This window comes from Choristoneura fumiferana, chromosome 17 (assembly GCF_025370935.1).
Source record: "Choristoneura fumiferana chromosome 17, NRCan_CFum_1, whole genome shotgun sequence".
Lineage (NCBI taxonomy): Eukaryota > Metazoa > Arthropoda > Insecta > Lepidoptera > Tortricidae > Choristoneura > Choristoneura fumiferana.
Window position 1 is genome coordinate 8,781,136 of NC_133488.1, and position 23,471 is coordinate 8,804,606.

Sequence of the window (23,471 nt, forward strand, 5' to 3'; positions counted from 1 at the left end):
CCCTAAATTCGGCCGCCGGCCAGTGCCGACGTCGCGTCGCGAAAGAATCTTAGTATATATTGACGACCGAAATCTGGATTGTCTAAAGTATGTACCATCAGCCAAATAAGTGGTCTACCAATTTTTAAACAAGTTCCTATCAAATGAATCTGTCGCTAAAGTCGAACTTTCAAGTTGACAGACACGTCTATTGGCATTATCGTTTTATGACATGCAAACGATTATCAACTTTAGGGTGGTAGACCACATATTTGGCTGATGGTACCAATGCTTTTTACCATTGTTTTGTATAGAAAAGTAAATTAGTTATTACACAGCGCAGCAGCCGCAGCACACAGAACAGCCCCAGTCTAGGACACCGAAGCAATGTTCCGTCATTGCACTCTTTAATTGTTGAAACATAGGCCTGTCCATGCAGACCGTACATTCAAGGACATAAATATCTATACAGCCATAGCGTCAAAGTAATGTTTACATCGAAATTATGGTTGCCAGAATAAAGTTTATAGATATTTTTGACGTCTTAGTAACGTCCCTTACATATTTCTATGCCTTTGACTGTCATCTGACGCTTGTGTGTTGCATGACTGTTGCTTGCAGCCTGCGTAGAAAGGAACTGGAATATATTGTATTGTCCTCCATGAACATACTCGTAGGTAAACTTACCGTTAAACATATTCATAAACATGTGGCACGGCAATTTGACCTTGTGGCCGCATGGCGAGTCAAAACTGCGCTCCATGATCTTGTTGCATTTGGTTTTATCGCACGGCTGGTCGCAGCGGCCAGGGCAGACATGGCCACACGTCATGACGCGTTCGCATTTACGCTTGCAATGCTCGCGGGTCGGGACTAATCCGCATTCAATTTCTATTTCATGGCCACATCCAGGTATCTTTTTCTTCGTCTAAACAAAATCAGAGGAACATATCATAACTTTGTATGGGAAGTGACTCGCTATTTGTTGTTAATTTCAGTTAGTGGAACTAGCTAGGGAAATTGCATACTGCGTAACTACGTTTTTATAACAAAATTCGACTAAATAAAGATGTTTAGTTTCTACAAAACTTGAAAATAGTGCGGAAAGTTTTACCATCCAAATTAATCCTACTGTTCTCACGTAACACTCATAGTCCGAGTAACGGGGCTTTTGCAACCCGAATTCTCCCGTCTACGAAACTTGGCACATGATGAGAATAGGTAATACAGATTATAAATATACAATAATCCAACAACTTTTCTTACGAGAAGTTAGGTATTTTTACTTAAACATGAAAATCGTCTATAGCTCTTTGCGAAAAATTCCTCAGACTGAAATTCTTTCTGTATACGTATCTATGTACTACTTAGAATATATGTATATGTATGTAAAATTATTCAATTATTTTTCGATTTCAGAGATACCGCTAATTTAACTTTTAACATTTTGCACTATAACTTCTACTGAAAAATTGCTCTGCTGATTTTTATTTTTTAATATGCTTTTATATGTTCAAATACATTGCTTTTCCTTGTTATCCAAAAGTTATTCATTTTGAAACATATTTTTTTGTTTTGCTTAATTACCTACTTAATGTAAAAATAGCTCCGTCCATTCTTATACATCTATTGGTAATTTGATTATATATTAAAACAGTTTTATCAATTATCCAACAAATTTCCGAACGTTTCATATATTTTTAAGGATATAATAAACGCAGACGAGATGTAGTTCGCGGGCTATAGTCAACGATACGTTCTTATTACCACTCACGTAAGGTTGAAATTGTAACAAAAGGTAGTCGCATGTCAGACTAGTGGCGAGTTTTTTATTACCCTATGTAACAAGACTTATTTAAATAAACTTGAAAAGAAAAACGTGAATGAAAATAAATTTTTTTTTTTTAATAAACAACCCTTTGATTTGCAAGTACTCACACAACACTATACCATCAGGCCATCGCCCATAGGATGATGGTGGTGTTTCCGTTTCCGAGAACCCTTAAATAAATAAATATCTAAAAATTGTTCGTTCAAAGGTATTAGATAGATAGACAGGTGTCATACCTTTTGCTTGCAGTCTCCGCATTTTTCGAAGCAGAGTTTCTTGCAAAAGTGTGTGCAAGGCAGCGAGCGAGCACACTTCTCGCGGCATGGCGTCGCATCCACGTTTTGATGACACGCCACCCGTTTTTTGTGCGTGCATCCAGATCTTTTCTTTACGACCTGGAAACATTATGTAAGAGAATAAAGCTGTTGATTACTCGATAAATAGTATGGCGGTTATATTACACTGCCGCCGTATCCCGCAACGGCATGCGGTGCTGCGGTTTTCAACGTGGACTGTAGAACCATAATTTGTTCGCCTAAAGCGCATGGTTTAACCACAGACACAGAATAGCACAAGTACTGTGGTACAAACTGACTCCCAAGGGCGGCGCGCGCTACGGTACATTTTTGCGGGGAATTTCATTGCTCCGCATGCCGTGGCGGCAGTATGATACTTAGGCTGAAGGATAGCTAATGCTGATGTTTACCTGAACGTTGCAGTCCAGGCATTCTTCTGAACAAGCGCGCAGGCACTTGTGTTCTCCAAGGTCGTGTTCCAAATTCGCTGTGCAACCTTTATTTGCTTTCGGGCACGGCTTCATGCAGGTATACTGAATTCAGAAAAAAAATATTTTTAAAAATAATACTGTTTACATCAAACACCGTTGCTATGCCAATCCGTTTAATCCTCAATAATTCAACAATCTTATGGTTTTACAGTCAGTCAAACGTTATCTAGGTTATTTTCAAGTACAGCGACACCTATCGGTCAATAAAGTAACTATCGTCCAAAACATATACACTATTTATTTCAAAAAGTAGGCACTTTTCTAAAGCTTAGTTAAATGACTCTTTATTTGGTTATTTTGTTTTATTCACCTTGCGAAATATGGCAACTGAATCTTCACTCTGTACGTACCTGACTAATGAAATTTACTTTTACTAATAGTATAAGTTTATTAAATGGTGTGTGCGTTTCCCATGCTCCGTCTTTAGGTTCGCGGTCTATACTCTAGTCTAGGCCCCATCGGCCGTCGTTTCTGCGAGCAATGTGCCCTGCCCACTGCCACTTAAGCCTGGCAGCTCTCCGAGCTCAGTCAGTGGGTTTGGTTTGGGTGGTAAGGCTAGTGTAGTGTAATTGTGTGGCTTGTGACATGTACTCACGCGCTCGTGGTCGGGATCGTCGTTGACGTGGCAAGTGCGGCGGCACGCGTGCCCGCAGCCGAGCCGACTGTTCGGGCACTTCTCCTTGCATCGCACGTCTTGTATCTTCATCGAACACGCTTTCTTGGCCTGAAGTATTTATTAAATAGATGCCATCTTAATCCTTACTAAAATTATAAATGCGAAAGTAACTCTGTCTGTCTATCTTTCTTTCTATCTATCTGTCTGTCTCTCTGTCTGTCCGTTTCTGTTCCATATGATATCACACCTAAATATTTGCCCATGTGTAGCGACTCCTAGTGCCATCCAGTGAGCAAATATAGTAACTCCAACCGAGACCTACATGACGCTATCGAAGTTTCTCAACTCGGACGCATTATATATGTATATATACAACTTTCAACACTCTTCCTTCGGACTTCTGTCCCCAGGCATTACACCTGCCGAAGTGAAGAGAGATATCTCCATTGGAGCCTCCCCTCTCACCTAGATTTTTGTTAAGGAGTGACGTCACGGCCCGACTCCCGAACTTTAACGCGCTTCATCTTTGTAATTTTTTGTTTGATTGACAAAAGAAAAAAATACGTTTCTAACAATCTAACGGACGGACTATGACAAGTTTGTATGTGACACTCGGTAGAACCCTATCGCAGGGAGTATCTGCTGTCCTTGTAATTTTTTTTTTATAAGCGCGGCAAATGCTGACTGTTACATATCTGTTCACTCACGAAGGCGCGCCCCTCCACAGCTAATTATCAATGTACACGAGTAAACCTCTTACTTACACGTTGTCTTAGTCTCAGTGTGCGTCACTGATGGTACGTGGATGGTACGCTTGCGGACACGTTCGAGCTACGCACACATAGACTTGTCGTACAGATATACGTTCAAAACTAAAATTATAAAATGTGGAGGGGCGCGCCTTCGTGAGTGAACAGATCTGTACAGGGTTCACATAGTGACACGCACAAACTTGTCAAGCTATAAATGGTTTTTTTTTTACTCAGGCATCTACCCAATTCATGGCTCACCTCGTGTCCACAGTCCGGCAGAGTAATAGAGACAACAAACGAGCAGTATACTGCGGGGTCTCCGGGCTCCACATGACAAGGCAGGACTTTGTTGTGCCCGCAAGGAAGAGACTTTTCCACAGAACGTTTGCACGGCTGGCATTTCATAGCACATTCCAGCGGACATGGGTGGTTTTCGATGTCGCAAATTTTCCTGTTAAGTAAAATCGAAATTCAAAACATCTTACTTGCGAATAATCAAAGTGCGTTTCAACGCGTCTTTTTGGAGCTCTATCCTCCTAAGTCCTCGCGTACTTTATAAAGGACTAATTAACTGTAAGAATAACGGTCGAGTGTACTTTATAAAGTACAAATTGTTCATTGAATAAAGAATTCTAAGAATTTTGAAATAAAATCCAAAATACCAAAGCAGGTCGACCACGTCTAGGTCTTAAACGCTAAGTTTGTTAAAAAATGTCAGGACTTAGGAGGCTATAGCCAAATTGAGCATATTTTTTAACCGTTGGCTTAGATAGTTAACCTGCTATATCCAATTTAAACTTTCGGACACAGTTATTAAATTTTTAAATTGAACGATTCTTGGACTGACTGTAAGTCACGAAGTGACACTCGACAATTTCACTATTACAACAAAAATGCATTTATTCGCACGGAAAACATTGTCATTACGAGAATCGGAAGAAAAGTCATAAAAGCATTGAAAAATTCTTCATGTAGGTATGATTAGATTAGTTGAGAGTAACTTAATTGGCAGAGCGTGGTAAGAAATGCCTTGGTTGCTAGTTCAAGATCAGTACCAGTACCATGAGTTTACAGTGACCGTACTCTATTGCGACGGCGTAAATTATTTGTAGGGGCGCTGTACAATAGGGAATGTTTGAAAAATTTAGAAACGCTTGAAACTTTTTATATCTATTTTAAATATAACTTTTCTTCCTTTTTATATCAATAGGAAGTAGCTCATGTCAGTTTCTATGGGCGTGTACAATGAAAAACAGGGTCGGTATTTCCATGTCAGTATTATTCGGCCCGGTAAAGAGTGTCACCTATCAAAGACACATAAATTCTTTTTAAATGTTTTTTATTCTGGACTTGGAACAACCCGTAGCCGACCGGACTGTCGTAATGAGGGCTATCGTTTTTTGTCTCACTAGATGGCGCACTGTTGCGTGAGGTTTTTAAGTATGGCTTTCAAAGTCTGTTATTGCGGGCGTGAAAACAAAGTTTAGATTAAAATCATATTTAATACACCTTCAAACCGTACCATAAAAATATCGAGCATGCCACAGTGTTGCATAGCCCCCGTTTTGTTCGGAAAAAGGGAGGACAAAGGTTTCCGAAAGACAAAACTGTCTCAAAACACAGACATTCATTGCCCCGGAACGCATATTTGCCATAATTAATTTCAGATATTGCAAAATATTCACAAAATTATTCTAATTATAAATAAACCCGCGTAGCTCACCCAAAAACTATGAGATTTGACATTTCGGAGACCTCACGCTACACTAGCGCCTCTAGTGGCGAATTCATACGCGATAGCCCTCATTAGGCGGTAAAGAACACTCTTTCATTTTTTGAAATTAATTGATGCTACTTAAAAATCTGATATTTATTTCTGTTAATTAGAAAGGTTGTTCGTATTGATATAAAAAGTTTCAAGCGTTTCTAAATTTTTCAGACATTCCCCATTCTCCATACAAATTATTTACGCCGTCGCTATCGAGTACGGTCACTGTAAACTCATGGTACTGGTACTGTGGCAGTATAGTCTAACGTTCTGGCTCTTGCGACCGCAAGGATGCCCGAAGGATGGTTTTATATTTTTATCTTCATTTCATACCGTGTAACAGAAAGAAGTACTTTTACATTTTTTACTTGCGTTATGATTGCAAATGTACAGACGAAACATATCGATGGCAGCAAAGTAAAAGAAGACATCTACAAAATAGCTATTTTACAGGAGAGCGTATTTAGTAAAAAATAATGACTACTTTGAGATTAATGGACTGATTACCATGAAATTTTCTATGATGCATTAAAATAATGTTCTTTGGTGATTGTTCAACAGATTTTATTTCTGTAACATTATTTTAATGAAAAATTGTAGATGTCTTTTTTTACTTTGAAAGAGCTTAAACGTAGAGGAAGACATCTGCCTGATATCCGTTTATGCGTTGTAATGAAACAAACGCCTTTTCCGTTATAAAAAACGAATAAGCTAAGGTAAGAATCTCCGGTAAAACTTAGAGGAGTGTTTAGAGATAATCTAAACAACATGCAACGAGTATTCACCCTTTTTTTGATAAAATTTTGTAGATGTCTTTATTTACTTTGCATTAATCATTTTATTCATATTATTAAATGAGTTATCTACCACTCAACCTCATCGCTGTCTATCATATAAATTCATTTATTTCGTTAAAAACCCCCAAAATTATGTGTTAAATTAAAAAATATTTTTTTGTTTTATTTTTGTTTACTCATAATTGTTTTTACGTACTCAAAAACTAAGTTATTTTTTATAGTTTTACACTAATAAATTAAATAAATCAACAGTAGGTACAAGTAATAAAATTACGTACCTACAAAATATATCCCAAAACAAAACAACATAAACTGTAAAAATAAAACAGTATGTACTATAATAGTATAAATAATATAATGCTATAATGAATGTGGATAATACCAAAATTGTCATCAATGGCCACATGGATCAGAGGCCCGTCATCGTTAGTGGAAATCTTCTTGATGTTGTTTCGGAGTACACATACCTCGGCCTGATTTTGCAGTTAAGGTACCAACACATGCTAGTTACTAGCACGAAAGCATGCTACTATTCAGCAAATGCTACTTACTAGCATGTGTGCATAGGGACGTGCTACTATACTATACTCTCAGAATGAGAGGGCTTGGGCTGTAGTTCCCACGCGGGCCCAGTGCGGATTGGGAACTTCACACACACCATTGAATCGCTTCGCAGGTTTGTGCAGGTTTCCTCACGATGTTTTCCTTCACCGTAAAGCTCTTGGTAAATTTCAAATGTAATTTCGCACATGAATTCCGAAAAACTCAGAGGTGCGAGCCGGGTTTGAACCCACGATCCTCTGCTTGAGAGGCCATAGGTCAAACCACTCGCCACCACGGCTTGCTACTATTAAGCATGCTTTTTCTGTGTCATACAGGTACAGCAGGTACTAGCATGCTTATTAGCATGCTAATAACGAGCATAATGTAACAGTAGCCTTAGGTAGAACACAACTTTGAGAAGGAGGCCAAGAGAAGGATTCAGCTGGGCTGGGCAGCATTCGGAAATTATGTCGAGTTTTTTCGTCAATTATACCGTAATGTCTGAAAACGAAAGTTTTTAACCAGTGCGTCCTACCCGTCATGACATACGGAGCTGAAATGCGGCCCTGCCAGCTATGGAACGAGCTATGCTCGGAGTTTTTCTGAAGAATAAAATCCGCAACGAGACTATCCGACACAGAACTAAGGTCATCGACATAGTTCATAGAATTAACAACTTGAAGTGGCAGTGGGCTGGGTCATATCTGTTGAAGCACCGACAACCGCTGAAGATATTGAGTGGAGACCGCGTCTCGGCAAACGTAGTCCAAGACGCCCTCCGTTCAGGTAGAGGGACGATCTGCGAAAGGCTGGTGGTAAAAGCTGGATGTGTCTAGCCGAAGACAGGGCGCAATGGCGGTCTATGGGGGAGGCCTATGTCCGGACTGCTATTGCTTGATGATGAATAGTATAATCGATATTCTACCTACTACTTATATACCTATTAGGAAAAAAACAGATTGCTTGTCATCATCAGTCAAAATCTGTTCAGGCGTGTCGTTTCCAAAAAGCGGTAAGCTGCAAGCAATAGAAACTTAAGTACTTACTTAGGTTAAGAATTTTAATTAATCTGCTGTCTAAATAAAAAAAACAAACAAGTCTATGAAACCAATGTTAAGTAATATATATATTTGTTTAAATATTTTAAGAAAAAACAAATAATTTCCTCATAGAAATTAGAAATAATAAATTTGTAGATTGAGACATATGCAAAAAGTATGACGTATAAACGGACAAGTGGCATGTGACTTTATTGACGTCACAAGCATCCTGTCAAAGCTCCGAAGTAAAAGCGGATAAATTCAAATGTCCGTTTCTACTGCGATGTTTTTTCAAAAGCTAGTGTAGATGTTTTCTTTTACGTGCCAAATTTTCTTCATTATTTTGAAATTTGAAATATTTTTTTAACAGACTTATAGATATGGTTGAAATAAGTTATTTTTTGTAAAAAAAGCATTTTTTGAAAAAATGTAGATGTCCGTATTTACTTTGCTGCCATCGATATACATACATGTTTTTGCAACTTTGGCCGTGTCGATCGGCCGCTTGACTGTACCTACCTGTCACAGCGTTTAACACATTTCACGTTAGCGTGTACTAGGTCGTAGGCGTGACAGACGCGCGGGCAGGGATGCCCGCACGGCAGATTGTACTTGCAGTCCAACAAACAACCACCTTCTGGCACGTTCACGAAGTCGCCCACGTTCTCTATCTGCAAAGAAACCGCTACAGTTTTCATACGGTGGGTACAAGTCCAGGCGAGACTGACAGTCGGTCGTTCGACCAATGATGCTTCTTCGCTTCTGAAAACGACTTTTTGTTCAAAATACCTACTTAATGTTAAGTACCTGGTCTATGTGGAATCTTGATATGCAGAAAAGGTTATATATGGGAGAAGTCCGACCGAAAACATACCTTGGGTCAAAGATTAAAAGGGTTCAGGTGAGCAATTTAAAATCACGATTTAATAGTTTTCATTGTAACCAAATCTGTCGAAAACTCTCAAGCGATGTCTCCCTTCCCTACCTCCCTACATTTAAACTACGGAACACCAGACACGTTCAAAACTTTATACGGTGTCTTATAAAGTATAAGTACCCTTCGGGCCCCTATCCGTAAAAAAAATAGCCGAGCTCCCCTGAACTTTTAAAATAAGAAATAAATTAAGAAGACTGTATTGCAAATTAAAGAGGCCGCTGCGTGCTAAAATAAACAAAACTTACAAATTCAGTGCCAAGAACCCGGCAATCGGGTTCTCTGTTCGTATCGTAGGCATTTTTTGCTACAAAACGCTGCTACTAGTTACGAGCTTAGCACGTAGCGATATATATGTGGTCGCGAATACGTTGAAAGAACTGTTAACTTGCGAGTGTTTTGTGCGGAGACGATACGGATTTTGGGGCGTTCTGTTCTCCTATAATAAAGATAGGCGAAACCTAATATTCAAAGGTAAACTTTGAATCAATGCACCAACAAAAGAAGATTTTGTAAACTACAGGTGTTCAAAACAGTCAGAAAAAATATGTAGAGCAAACCTTAGTTATTCGGTCTCCGTGGTTTGAGCACTTCAGTTTTAAAGTTTTCCCAAGAGATCCATTTTCCTCCAGCGTTCCCGCTATTTTGGTCCACAGAGTAGACTTCCTTTTGAGCAACTCAATATTTCCAAATATGTAGAAACCTGTGAATTCAATCACATTATTGTATGCTTAAATATCGTATTCTATACACAAATAGGTATAGTTTATACCCAATACCGTGCGTTTTATCGAACGGAAAAACATTTTTGAACCTACCTTTATATTTTGAAAGATTATTAAGGTTTGAAATTCAAGACAAAAAAAAATACTGAGCATGTAGCGACATACATACCAACTGTTTAGAGGAAAGTATTTTTAGAGAGAGACGCGAAAATCACAATAAATTCAATTATCAACCCAATTTTGTTTCTTCGCTAAACATTGACTTTCATATATCAACACGTCTGTTTCATCAAAAAAATCTACGAAGTTGAAGGATGCAGGCGTTATTATGTTTGGCATTGACACTGTACAGGGTGTCTCTGCTGACCATTGGGTTTTAAATGCAAGGTCACACATAACTGAGCTACTTTTGTTTTGTACCATCAGGGTGTCCACTACAAATCCTAAAAAAAATCCCTGACTTTTCTCTGACTTTCCCTGGCCGAATTTCTAAGTTTCCCTGACTAATCTCGTACATTTCAAAGCAGGTTATATGACACATGTTTTTTTACTGCCCGAGATGCGAAGTACTGATGGGATATCTAGATACTGATGGGAATTCACTGCACACCTGCACACCAAACTTGCTCACTTTTTAACCCCCGACGCAAAAATAGGGGTGTTATAAGTTTGACCGCTATATATGTCTGTATGTCGGTGTGTCTGTATGTCTGTGTGTCTGTCTGTCTATCGCACCGTAGCTTTTAAACGGGTAGACCGATTTGAATGCAGTTTTTTTTTAAATTGAAATCAGCCTTCTAGCGATGGTTCTTAAGACATGTTTCATCAAAATCGGTTTAGCCGTTTTTGAGATATTGAATTTGGATTTCTAGCCAATTTCCCTAATTCTGACCACCTTGAGCTTCCCTGACTTTTATCTGACTTTCCCTGACTTTCCAGAAAGTGGACACCCTTAACATTTTCAAATCAACTTGAATTTAGATAATTTACTGATTCTCAAAGTTTAGTAGAATCGTAAAATCCGCTAGATCACAAAATTCCTAGGCATATCGTGAAATGGCGCCATTTCATGAATTGGCTAAGGAACATCCGCCATATCGTTCAAAACTCACCGTTTAACGGTTTGCCAAGTGACGTTTAGGCAGATTCATAGATACAGATATTTTAGAGGAGGTCCAGAATTACACCGTTCTATTTTACATTTTTTATATTTTTGCCAAATAACGTAGTAATATTATGACTTTAGGTATAGGTACTATTCACCTCAAAGGCACGTCGGCGGGCCGGATTTAAACCCTTCGCGTGCCGGAGTTGGCCCGCGGGCCGTATGTTGCCCATCACTGCTCTAATCGTTCTGCCATATTGTTTCTCAGGCATATCGTGATATGCCTGGCCAACGTTTAGGCATATCATGAAATGGCGCCATTTACGATATGCCTAGGAATTTCATGATCTGGCGGAATTCACAATTGGCCGCCGACATATCGAACATGGCGGTGTTGTTGATGTCTTATGGTACGAGAGCAGAATTTCCTTGGTACGGGGCCCTCTAAATAATCTGTCATTTTTGACAACTCCTCAAGGTAAACATTCGTAAATGTGCTATCAATTTAACTTTGTAATTGCATACATTGGAAACTACATTTTCTTCCAACTATGCTTTAATTTCATCATAACCGCACTAAATACCCAGGACAAAGCGGACTTTTCTGCTCTAGAGCAGAAAAAATGTATGAAAATCCTTTATTGCATTGTTTTAGTTTTTTTTTTAATTGCACAACCAAAGAGGTAACACGAGTATTTTTGCTATAAAATTAGCCTGCATAGTGTAAAAAAATCTAGTTTTAGGTGATGTTAGGTTGGTCAACCTGACGGTCTTATGAAATTAGACAAATTGTTACTACCAACACTATCAAAAATAGTAAGTAGCCGTATTTAAAAAAAAACTTCGTGTGTTTGGTTGGCCAACCTGGCGCCCATCCGAAATTTAGCAGATCGCGGGTAAAAATATCTGCTACTAACATTGCCAAAAAAAAGTAAGAAGTTAAAAAAAAACAAATTGGCGGGAACCCTGCGAATTTTCCGTGGACATTTTTGAGAGTGCGAATGTAAACTTACAAAAATGGAATCATCGAGTGCTAGTGATATTTCTTTCCTATTAATTGTTTAGCATGAGTTTTTTTTTCGTCTACTATTCCTGTAATAGTTGAAAGAAAAGCAGATTATGCACCTCGCATTAATTTATATTGCCCTCGTGCTTTTTAAAGCCCTCGCTCACGCTCGGGCTACAAATCGGCACTCGGTGCAATAAGAAAAAACTTTCTGCTTGGTGCAACAATCTACTATTAATCTGTTTAAAAAAAATCAAGTTCATGTTTTGTCAATTTTAGTGTACAGACAGGTACAGTCACCAGCATTAATATCTGCCACAGCGGAGCGTGCAAAAATATCTGACACGTCCTTTCGGCCCTAGAAATAGAGTCGTATCAGATATTTACGCACGCTTGTTGTGTCAGATATTGGTGCTGGTGACTGTACCTATAGATGTAAGTAGTGAAAAAAGTTAGTTAGGCCAAGTCAAAATCTTATGCCAATGTCACAAAGACTTTGACATGGAAAAACTTATCTCACTTTATAGCTTAATTATACGAGTAGAATCGAACCTTGAACTTAAAGCCTCATGGCCAGAGCACCCTGTATACCTATGTGTTTCATGTGCGAGCCAATTGACTTACCTTCTCGGGCTCTTGAGAGCGCGACACAGATCCTGTTTTCAGTGCCGAGAAAGCCGATGCTGTCACTCGATATATTTCTGACCAGCGAAAGCAAAATTATCTTGGACTCTTCACCTTGGTAATTGTCCAAAACTGTAATCTTCACGTTAGACAGATGGTGATAGAGTGGCCTTTGCTAAACAAAAAATAAACAGTGTTTTTATTTATTTCTTTACACTTTTCATGGACTTGAGTAAATGTGGAAAGTTAGGGATGATTTTTTTGATTATACAGATCCAAGGCTTCGTATTTTTAATACATAATAACGCCGCCCGGGGATCGTACCGCGTAATTTTTTTTCTAACCAATAAGCTATCTGGTCGTCAAATTATGTCAGCCATTTTTAGGTTTAAGTATTATTCTTGCTTATTGCTTATGAGTTAAGGCGTAAGTTAGTAACAGTTGTTTTCTAAACCGACTTACTTTCCTCAGATAGAACATTTGTCCCGAGTAAGCGGCGAGGATGGTGACGTCCTGCGGCTGGTATCCTTGCTGCATCAGGTAGTTCGCCAGCCGCAGCGCCATGTCCCCTTCAAACGTGTTCGTGCGGCTAGAGCTGTCGTCGTCGCACTGCAAGCAGACAGCCAAGATTTGAATTGGTACAAACAAGCCTGCCGTCTCCTCGCAGTTACAGTTACTATAGAGGAAGACTCACCTGTTCCGGGTGGTCGTGGGTGAAGAAGAAGAGGTTGTTCACGAGGCCTTTCACGGGCGGGAACTCCTCGACGGAGGGGTGGTTCCGCAGGTCCTCGTAGATGTGTGGACACACGAGCGCCGCCAGCTCGGGCCGCATGCGGTGCTGCACGCCGAGCCGCCGGCTGTGCACGCCGTTGCGGATCATGCGCTCGAACAGAGACACCTCCAGCTCGTAGTGGCGCGCCAGCCGCATGTACGCGGCCGACGGACGCAGCTGCTGGTGGTCCCCTGACAAACACATCACACCACGCATTATATACTAAGATCATGCGCTCGAACAGAGACACCTCCAGCTCGTAGTGGCGCGCCAGCCGCATGTACGCGGCCGACGGACGCAGCTGCTGGTGGTCCCCTGACAAACACATCACACCACGCATTATATACTAAGATCATGCGCTCGAACAGAGACACCTTCAGCCCAGCTCGTATTTATTGCTGTGGAAGTATTTAAGTTTAACTTAAACCCCCAACAAGGCGCACGATGTAGACTTAAGATTTGATACATACCTATAAGAATGAGGTGTTGACAATACTTCGTCAGAGAAGTCACGATGTGGGCTTCCAGGACTTCTGCAGCCTCTTCTACCACCACTGGAAATATAACAAATTGTTTGATCAGAGATATAATTATTATAAAATTGACTGCTACTGCTACTAAGCAAAATATCACCGCCGCCCATGGACACCTCCAACTTACAAGTCAGTGGTCAATATAAATAAATAACCAATTGACCTAGCCAGAGTCAAAGACACAAATACCACTACATAATAGGTACAATTTCGAACTCTCAATAATTCGTTTAAAGCGTGTGGTTTTCAAAGTCAAAATATCTTTATTCAATTTAGGCTATAACAAGCACATATGAATGTAAAAAAAAACTACCACCGGTTCGGAAAAACCTCCGTTGAAAAGAATCCGGCAAGAAACTCAACGAGGTATATTTTTTTAAACAGATTTACATGCTTGTGCTTGTATATGTTATGGACCAAGTGATAAATGGGTCATTTTTCGCTATGTTCAATATGAGATGGCAATTTTATTGGCAATTAACTATCAATTCAAATAATTAAAAATCTGATAGCATGGTGAACGGTTGTGTTGCTCTGAAGATGAGCTCTGGTTGAGTTCTAAACGCGTCAGTGTAGTGTGGTGGTGGTGATAAATGGGTTTTTGTGATTTGTGTGTGTTCTTACAGTGTGGAGGTGGAGGAACTGCATAAATACACATTTTTTGCATAAACATAGCTATCATAAGGTCGCGGGGGAGCAAAAAATTGTTTTAGTTAATTGATATGGACCTCCGCAAAGTAAAGCCTGATTCAATAAATTGTTTTACCGATTGGTGTCTTTATTGCTGTTAGCACTTTGCGCAGTCGAGCTGCTCCGCTAGTGGTCATGCCGACCACTTTAGTTCTCTTCAACACGGCAAGGTCGACCATCATCCTTGCCTCTTCGTACGCCTCCGCCGCCGATTTTACTTGTTTCTAAAAATGTAAGCCAGTGACTGCAAAATTATCTACATACCTAAATAGTTTTCCAAGTACGCCTCCATAAAAAGACTATACCCAAGAAATTGGTGCACGAGTATTTTTGAAAGAAAGCGTATTGAAAATACAGGTTTTTTGACATGTATAAATTAAGTTTTGGAACTTAATAGGCACCTACGAATATTGTATTTTAGCTTGCTGTGATTACAAACTTCCCTTCATACATTATACAGGCTTAACATTGTCAGCTGTTTTTTTCAGAACTAAAAAAAGTCAATTTATAGTTATTGGAAAATTTTCCTGTGTTACGCTGATTTTCCACCGGCGAGGCGAGACAAGACGAGGCGAGACGAGAATTGAAATTTGTAGGTATGGCGGCGCCCGAAATCACCATTAGACTGCGTTTCCACCAAAGATGTGCGAAGATTGTGTTTTTCACTGACCTATAGAAACGCTAGGAAACGATTCATTTACTCGTACCTCGCCTCGCTCCGTTGAAATGTTTCCACCAGAGATGTGCTGTGCGAGGCTAGATAAATAAAGCGATTCTATTGGTTCTTGAAAAACTCATTCCGCGTAACACATCCTCGCACATTTTTGGTGAAAACGCGCAGCCTTATTGTAATATATTTAGAAGTCACCGAGTTGCAAGACTTGAAAGTTGTGCGTTAACGTTTCGAGTCGCCGTACTCGTACATCAAAAAAAACGTACTTACGCTAAAAACGCATCCTTTGGCGTCTATGATAAAATCTAATCCAGTAAATACGTTTCAGCTCTAGCGGGCACCGGGTTGGAAAGTGTTTGACGGCCACAAATGGCAAATATAATGATCTTGTATCAAATAGCAATGGTAATTGGCATGTAGCTATCTCAGACCACGTGATAACGATAGAATAATAAGCAAAATCTCCAATACTGCCCTATTAAGAAAAAATATATTTGGTCCAGCGCCTAAAATTTACAACAATATACCATTACAAGGAATTGTACTATAATATTAAGAAAAGGATGATGGAATGATTACTGGAAAAATGTTATTATAATATTAATGAATTTTTAAATGATAATAGTTTTTAAGCGTCTTGAGTACTTGTTTAACTTTATTATTATTATTGTATTGGATAATGGGATCACTGAATTCAATTATTTTTTTACTAGATTAAATATTATTATTGACAAATGAATTTGTACGCCGAAAGGCAAAACATGACGAACATTATTGTAAACCTGTGACCATTATGTAAACTTACTCATGTTTTACAAATAAATCATCTTATCTTAACTTATCTAAATATCTAATAAAATTAATTTCATTTACCTCCATACGTTTAATTAACTTCTTCAGATCTTCTATGGCCAAGTTGGCCCATTGAAAGTACAACGACCATCGCTCAATAATTGGTATATTGGGCACATCTTGTACATTTGCAAGTCTGACTTCGGGAGTACGCGTTTGATATTGCATCATATCCTGTGTTTCGTTAAAGATAATCGTTATCAAATTAATTTAATTAATTTAGCGACAATTTCAGGAGAATATTTCGTAATAGTTGCTACATACCTTAAATCTTTTTATTTGGGGATAGATGTCCAATATCTCTTCCTGCAATTCTTGCTGCTTCTTAACAGAACCTCCATTATTTTGGATTTTCTTGTACTCTTTCAAAAGCTCATTCATAAGTTCCTCATTTTGAGACAATGAAAATGAGACATTTGCTGATCCTAAGCGGACATTTAAGCCGAATACCATGGGTTCATCATCGTATAGATCGTCAAGTATTAAATCGTCTCTGTCATAGATGTCTTCATCGGCATCTTGGTTTGCATTTTCTACTTCAGTTGCATTATTTTCTTCATTTTCGATTTGTTGTACAATCATTGGTGCAGGCTCAATATCCAGGTCTTCAAACAGCCATTGTTTTAACGGATCCCGTACATCTTTTTCATTATAAAAGCTTCGAATTATTTTGCATTCTTCGGCATACCGAATGATACTGTTGTAGTTTAGTACGCTTGTGTTTAGAGCATCCAAACTAGCCTGAGCTCGCTCCACATCGGTTATTTTTGATTTAAGATCTAGTCTTCTTTCATGGAAATATCTACTATCATCCTTTCGCCGCAATTTGTTTATGTTGTATGCCTCCAAGGCTTCATTCCGAGATCTTCCGCCAATACGGGCCATGGAACTCGTTACTGGTAACAATGCTTCCAAGAATTGATCCAAAGCATGGTTAGTAAAACAAATGACTAGCATATGAGAAGGAGAATTGTTAAGAAGAGTCTCAGCAATTTTAACTCCAAGAAAAGTTTTTCCTGTACCCGGTGGTCCTTGAATGACGGCAAACTCATGAGTGAGGGCTAGTTTGTAAGCTTCGTACTGAGTACTGTTCAAACCCAGCATAGTTTCGGAAGGCCAGGTTTTTTCTTCCAGAACCTTGAAGTCCACTTTGGAAAGGTCCTTGGTTAAAACTGTAAAGGTTGTGTCGGGGTTTATGTACGCCGGTTTTTCGGGAACTTCCTGAAATCATAATTATGTAGTTAAACAAAAGCAACTCCGAGATCGAGTTTCCCATGGGAAATAGTTATTTGTGTCACAAGGGAGCAAAATGGTGTATTTACGGCGAGGGCGTACATTGAATCCAGAATGTAGCGAAGGATTCTACAATAGAATCCTGAGCGTAGCGAGGGATTCTAAAGTAGAATCCTGAGCGTAATGAGGGATTCAAGTGTTAACGCCCAAGATGAAAATAATTTTGCTCCCGAGTGGCTCATACTACTTTTCACACCGAGCATTAAGAAACTTGAAAATAAAATAATTTTAAATAGAATTGAAAAACAACCAGCATAGAAAATGGCGTGCCTTTACAATTATCAACTTCAAAAAATGCCATTTGCAATAAAACACTTAGAAAAGCCTTGAACAGAAAAGTTACACTTTGCTCCCTCTCGACTGGGAGGAAAAGTTACTTTTCTGAAGGAGAGGTGTGAAAAGAATATTTTGTTCTTGATATTGCTAATTTTATATCTACGGTACTTTGTAAAAGAGTTAACAAACATACAATATTGCGTAAGATAGACTGCGTTTCAACCAGAAATTTGCGAAGATGTGTTACGAGGAGTGTTTTTCATGAACCAATGGAATAGAAGCGCTTCATTTACCAACCTAGCCTCGACCACTCAGCCGTTTTCACCAGGGCGATGCTGTGCGATGGTAGGTAAATGAGCGTGTGTATTGGATAATTTATTGAATCAGGCGTTACTTTGCGGAGGTCCATATCAATTAACTAAAACAATTTCCTTGCTCACCCGCGACCTTATGATAGTTAAGCTTATGCAAAATATGCGTGTTCATGCAGTTTCTCCACCTCCACACTGTAAGAACAGACACAAATCACACAAACCCATCTATCACCACCACCATACTACACCGACGCATTTCAAACTCAACCAGAGCTTATCTTCAGAGTAATACAACCGTACACCATGCTACCAGATGTTAGATGATTCTATTGGTTCATGAAAAATATATTCCTTGTTGCATCATATTCTTTACTTTTTCCGTGGAGAAATTAATGAATAGGATTTATTTCCGTACTTTACTTACCTACTCGTAATTTAGTCGCAGAAAGATAAGCGTGTCATACTATTTCTAAATCCGCATAACATGCTTAATTTTTGCCGTTATTTCTTCGTGTTGTTTCCAAGATTTTTTAAGGCATATGTTTAATTCAAATGCGGACAATTTTAATCAAAATTAATCCTTAATTTTTCTGAATTTTACGTTAGTAAAAATTACTTAGTGAATTTGACAAAATAGCATTTTTGACCTGAATGGATATACTCACTTTGACATCTATGATGTAGCTACTCATCGCCAGATGTTCTGGGAAATTGGGATCCTGGAGAGCCTTGAGAACGTGATAGTAAGGCTCGAAGTAGACTTCGCATTCTATCATTGTGTATGAGTCGTCGTTGTAAATTTTGGAGTCCACTGCTGCATCAACGAGACTGACCGGTAACTGTGAATAAAAGCGCCGTTATGTGAATTAATTTTAAGTAATATATTATAACTAGACCATTAGTGCTAGAAAGATGTTATTTAGACGTAGAGTGAGTGGGGTTAATTTTTTTTCCTCGTCCAATAACCCTATAGTGTTGGGTATCGTTGGATAGGTCTTTTATGGGCTTGCGAAGGCAGTTTTTCGATCCAGTGATAATGTTTGGGAAATATTTAACTTTAAAGTGTATATTTTCATTAAAATCGAGCGTCCCCCTTTAAAAGCTAAACTGTTGGTTTGAAAATTTTCAGAAAATTCAGTGGTGTAACAAGGATAACTATAACGACTAACTTTGCTTGAGAAGCTTTCTTATAGTAGTTTGAGAGTAATTGAGAGTAAATAGCAGCCTAAAGTATTAATATACCTAAACTTGGGAGATTCCGTAAAAAATACGAAATCCTTAGAAAAATATACTTAAGTTTATTTTTTCGTAACGGGTACGGAACCTGATCTTAGGCGTATCCGACACGCTCTTGGTCGGTTTTTAGGGTTCCGTAGCCAAAATGGCAAAAACGGAACCCTTATAGTTTCGCCATGTCTGTTTCTGTCTGTTTGTCTGTCCGTCCGCGTCCGTCCGCGGCTTTGCTCAGGGACAATCAATGCTAGAAAGCTGTAATTTTGCACGAATATTTATGTAAACTATGCCGACAAAATGGTACAATAAAAAAGTTCAAAAAAAATTTTTTTTAGTATCTCCCATAGACGTAAAGTGGGGGTGATTTTTTTTTCTCATCCAACCTTGAAGTGTGGGGTATCGTTGGATAGGTCTTTTAAAACCATTAGGGGGTTGCTAAAACAATTTTTCGATACAATATTTTTTTAGCAAAATATGCAACTTTAAAGTGAAAATTTTCATTAAAATTGAGCCCCCCCCTCTAAAATCTAAACCGGTGGGGTTTTTTTTTAAATTCAGGATGGTAGTAAATATATCAAACTTACAAGAAAAACTATAACGGTTAAGTTTTCTTGAGAATTATTAGTAGTTTAAGAGTAAATAGCAGCCTAAGGTATAAAATATACCTAAACTTGGAATATTCCGTACATAATACGAAATCCGTAGAAAAATACTACTTAACTTTTTTGTGGCTACGGAACCCTATTTCAGGCATATTCGACACGCTCTTTGCCGATTTTTTTTAATCGTAACTTCGTTTGTGCAGAAACATAGAGTTCAAAGAGTGGCTAATTAATATATCTATGTGCTGAAATAAACAGAAGTTGACACTTCCCCCAACTGTTATCTCTCAAATTAAAACTGTGCTAAATTTTTATCTCGTATCACCTCGTTAGAGATTGATCAAAAAGATAAGTAACCTAATTTTTTTAATGTAATGTAATAGCATGGCTGTTGTACTTTAAACGCTTTCTATTTTCCGTACAATTCCTCCCTTTTCCCCTTCAGAGGTCAATTTATAACAAAATCAGCCAAGTGCGAGTTGAACTCACGCACGAAGGGTTTCGTGTTCCGTACCATTAAATCTATACAACATTAGACATTAACATTACCAAAAAAAAACACGTTTGTTGTATGGGATCCCCCCTTATACACCGTGGGCTCTAATAACCCGAAAGATTTAAAGCAATGATTCTAGAGCCTAATTAGAGTATGTAAAGTTGTATAACATTTTTAGTTATAAACAAACAAATAATATATACAATAATTAACAGAAACATGTGCTAACACTTGGTATAACATGTAGTCCAATAGCGCATAATTTTCGATATATTCATTATTAAAAAAACTCAAGTTCTAAAATCTCAAGTCTAACACACCTTAAGGGTGTGTGACGTATACAGTTGGGCGAAAATCTGCTTTACCGATTGAGTATGACATTGCGTCCACCTGGCAACCTGCTAAACATAATCTTATTCAAAGGTGACAATAGCAACCTTACCATTACGACCAATAGCGAACTAAGTCGACTTAAGATTTCGATTTCGACTTAAGATTCGATTATCCACAATCACTCTTTTAACTAAAGATTCATTGACAAGAAAGTACTAAACTTAATTAATTAATTTTATTCAAAAATTATATTTTGTTAAGATATATAATTGGGCCTATGTTGATATACTATAACATTATTTACTCGTATTATCAGACGGATGGACAGCGGACTCTTAAGTTACCTATAGGGTCCCGTTTTTGCCCTTTGGGTACGGCAACTCTGAAAACCGGTCGATTGCGAATCGAATTCGCGCAAAAATAATTCCGTGTAAATTTTTAGGTACTACATCTATATGCTTAATTAATTTTTGCGTAAACCCTCGTGCGCCAGTCCGACTCGCACTGGGTATGTTTCTAGTGTCTATGCCTGTCTTTTGGGTTGGGGGTCAGGAATACCACTACAGACGCAACTAAATTACTATAGATACTTAGGCACTGGTATCGCTTTAATATTACGCCACAGTTACCTGTCTCTTGCTCAAATATTTCTCATCCCGTTCCAAAATGGTTCCAATCAGGAAACTCTTGCAGTTGTCCTTCGTGAACAGCACCAGCGATCCGAACAAAAACCTCTTGCTGTGCGCCCAATTTATTTTCTTGAATCTCTTCATTGTATTTTCATCGAGCAATACTACAGATCCAATTTTTTGCTTCGACACAAACGGCTCAAGGAACTTTACATTTTGGTAAACACTGGAAGAAACGTAGGCTCCAATTAATAAATCTTATTTATCACGTTTCTATAATACATATAATATGTCGAAAGCAGCATCTACTAAAGCAGAAATTCACTTCTTCGCCCTATTTGCTCAATGTTGTTGTACTTAAAGCTTTTATTTTGTAGTTTCCAATACGCAATACCCTATTCATATTTTTTTTATAAATTTACATATTTATTACTATGTAGCCGTTGCCCGCGACTACGTCCCCATAGTATTCGTTTATCGCTATCCCGCGTGAACTATGCAATTTTCCAGGATAAAAACTATCCTATGTCCTTTCCGATGACTCAAACCATCTGTATACCAAATTTCATCTAAATCGGCTCAGCGGTTTAGACGTGATTGAGTAACAAACATTCAAAGATGTAAACATCCAAACTTCTTCACAAACTTTCACATATTTATAATATTAGTAGGATAGTAGGAAGTAGGATAGGATGTGACCAATACCATGATGCCATCAATAAAATATTATAAGGTATAGGCAGGCCTAGAGCCCACGAATTGCCAAGGTACAGGGTCCATAAGTCTAGCCACTGAAGTGCCACGGTTTTAGAAAAGAAGTCCCATTTAAGTTTTTTTCAATGGACGAAGGACTATAGGTACGCTACGTTCAGCTCATCAGGAGAAAGAAAGAAAAGTACCTAGATACTGCAAAAATATTTAACAGCGTCGATTTCTTACCGTATATGGTCGTATTTCTTTCTTTTCGGATTCTCTATAAGTTGATCTGTAAAAAAGGTTAAGTTAATAACTGATAGTTATGGACTATAGACTAAAGTCCATCCAATTAATGCACTTATGTAATAAAATGCAAAGGTTTACATTTAATTTAACCAGGAGCTATCATCATGTTTTAAACTTTCGTGATTTTCACTCATACTACCACGATTGGGACTTATCACGCCAGCAAACCACGTTTGTGGTGGTTTGTAGGTGGTCACCACGGCCACTGTATAATTATGGTCGAAATGTTGAAGTAAGTAATTATTAGTAATCTAAATTTAAATCATGCACCTATCACACTAATATTATGTATAAATGTATTTTCTTTCTAATATTATAAATGCGAAAATTTTGAAAAGTCTGTTAGTTTGTTACCTTTTCACATCTTAATTGCTGGACCGATTTAGGTGAATAGTTTGAGTCCCGGGGAAGGACGTAGGATACTAACACTAGATTTTTTAAACTACTTATGCAGGCTTATTTTATAGCAAAAATACTTGTGTTACGTCTTTGGTGGTGCAATTAAAAAAAACTAAAGCAATGCAATAAAGGATTTTCATACATTTTTTCTGCTCTAGAGCAGAAAAGTCCCGCTTTGTGCTGGGTATTTAGTGCGGTTATGATGAAATTAAACCATAGTTGGAAGAAAACGAATTTAACGTTGACGCCGGAGTCGCGGGCAACAGATAGTTATTTGTTATTAGCGTGATAAGTCCCAGTTGTGGTAACATTATAATAAGAAATGCAAGTAAAACTTACGAATTCCTTCCCGCAGTGGACCGAAACAGTCCTCACGCAGCAATCGGAATTGCACGTCCAAGTAGTGTTCTTTGTCTACGTACGCCCCCTTGACGACGTTGGGCCGCAAGAACGGCCTGTCGGCTATCAGTTCCTCGGGAGTGGGCAGGATGCTCAATTCACGGAAGCTCTCAAGAGGCTCACCCATCTCATTGGTGCGATTTTTCTGCGGTTTCTTTGTCTACAATATAATTCATATTTAAAATTTATATAGGTACTCTTAAACGCCAAGTGAATCGCATTTAATTATTTCTGATCTATCTTAAATAAATCTATAAATGAATCGCTGAAATATACGAGTATGAACACGCATAACTCAAACGACGGCATCAAAATTGATTGTGCGTTATTGCTAGGACAAGGTTTCTGCTAATCAAAATTAAAAAAAAAACTGTAACGAGGTCGAAGCAACAGCTAGTATATAATAAAATACATAATATTTAAATTGTTATTTGACAATGTGTTCCTACTGATACGTATACTTAATAA

At 38.3% G+C, this 23,471-nt stretch overlaps 1 protein-coding gene across 1 annotated transcript in view; it reads right to left on the reverse strand.

The window, feature by feature from the left end:
• The window catches only part of LOC141437354 (NFX1-type zinc finger-containing protein 1-like), a 34,654-nt gene that overhangs the window by 5,318 nt on the left and 5,865 nt on the right, over nucleotides 1–23,471 (reverse strand). The window contains exons 5-22 of the mRNA XM_074100661.1: nucleotides 22,944–23,163; nucleotides 22,143–22,188; nucleotides 21,204–21,429; nucleotides 18,576–18,749; nucleotides 16,292–17,248; nucleotides 16,049–16,201; nucleotides 14,579–14,726; nucleotides 13,750–13,833; nucleotides 13,202–13,470; nucleotides 12,970–13,116; nucleotides 12,508–12,682; nucleotides 9,608–9,750; nucleotides 8,633–8,784; nucleotides 4,224–4,416; nucleotides 3,193–3,321; nucleotides 2,517–2,639; nucleotides 2,047–2,205; nucleotides 667–907 (exon numbers count right to left, since the gene is read on the reverse strand). Of these exons, the coding sequence (XP_073956762.1) occupies nucleotides 667–907; nucleotides 2,047–2,205; nucleotides 2,517–2,639; nucleotides 3,193–3,321; nucleotides 4,224–4,416; nucleotides 8,633–8,784; nucleotides 9,608–9,750; nucleotides 12,508–12,682; nucleotides 12,970–13,116; nucleotides 13,202–13,470; nucleotides 13,750–13,833; nucleotides 14,579–14,726; nucleotides 16,049–16,201; nucleotides 16,292–17,248; nucleotides 18,576–18,749; nucleotides 21,204–21,429; nucleotides 22,143–22,188; nucleotides 22,944–23,163 (3,739 nt within the window). The remainder of the gene's footprint in view (nucleotides 1–666; nucleotides 908–2,046; nucleotides 2,206–2,516; nucleotides 2,640–3,192; nucleotides 3,322–4,223; nucleotides 4,417–8,632; nucleotides 8,785–9,607; nucleotides 9,751–12,507; nucleotides 12,683–12,969; nucleotides 13,117–13,201; nucleotides 13,471–13,749; nucleotides 13,834–14,578; nucleotides 14,727–16,048; nucleotides 16,202–16,291; nucleotides 17,249–18,575; nucleotides 18,750–21,203; nucleotides 21,430–22,142; nucleotides 22,189–22,943; nucleotides 23,164–23,471) is intronic.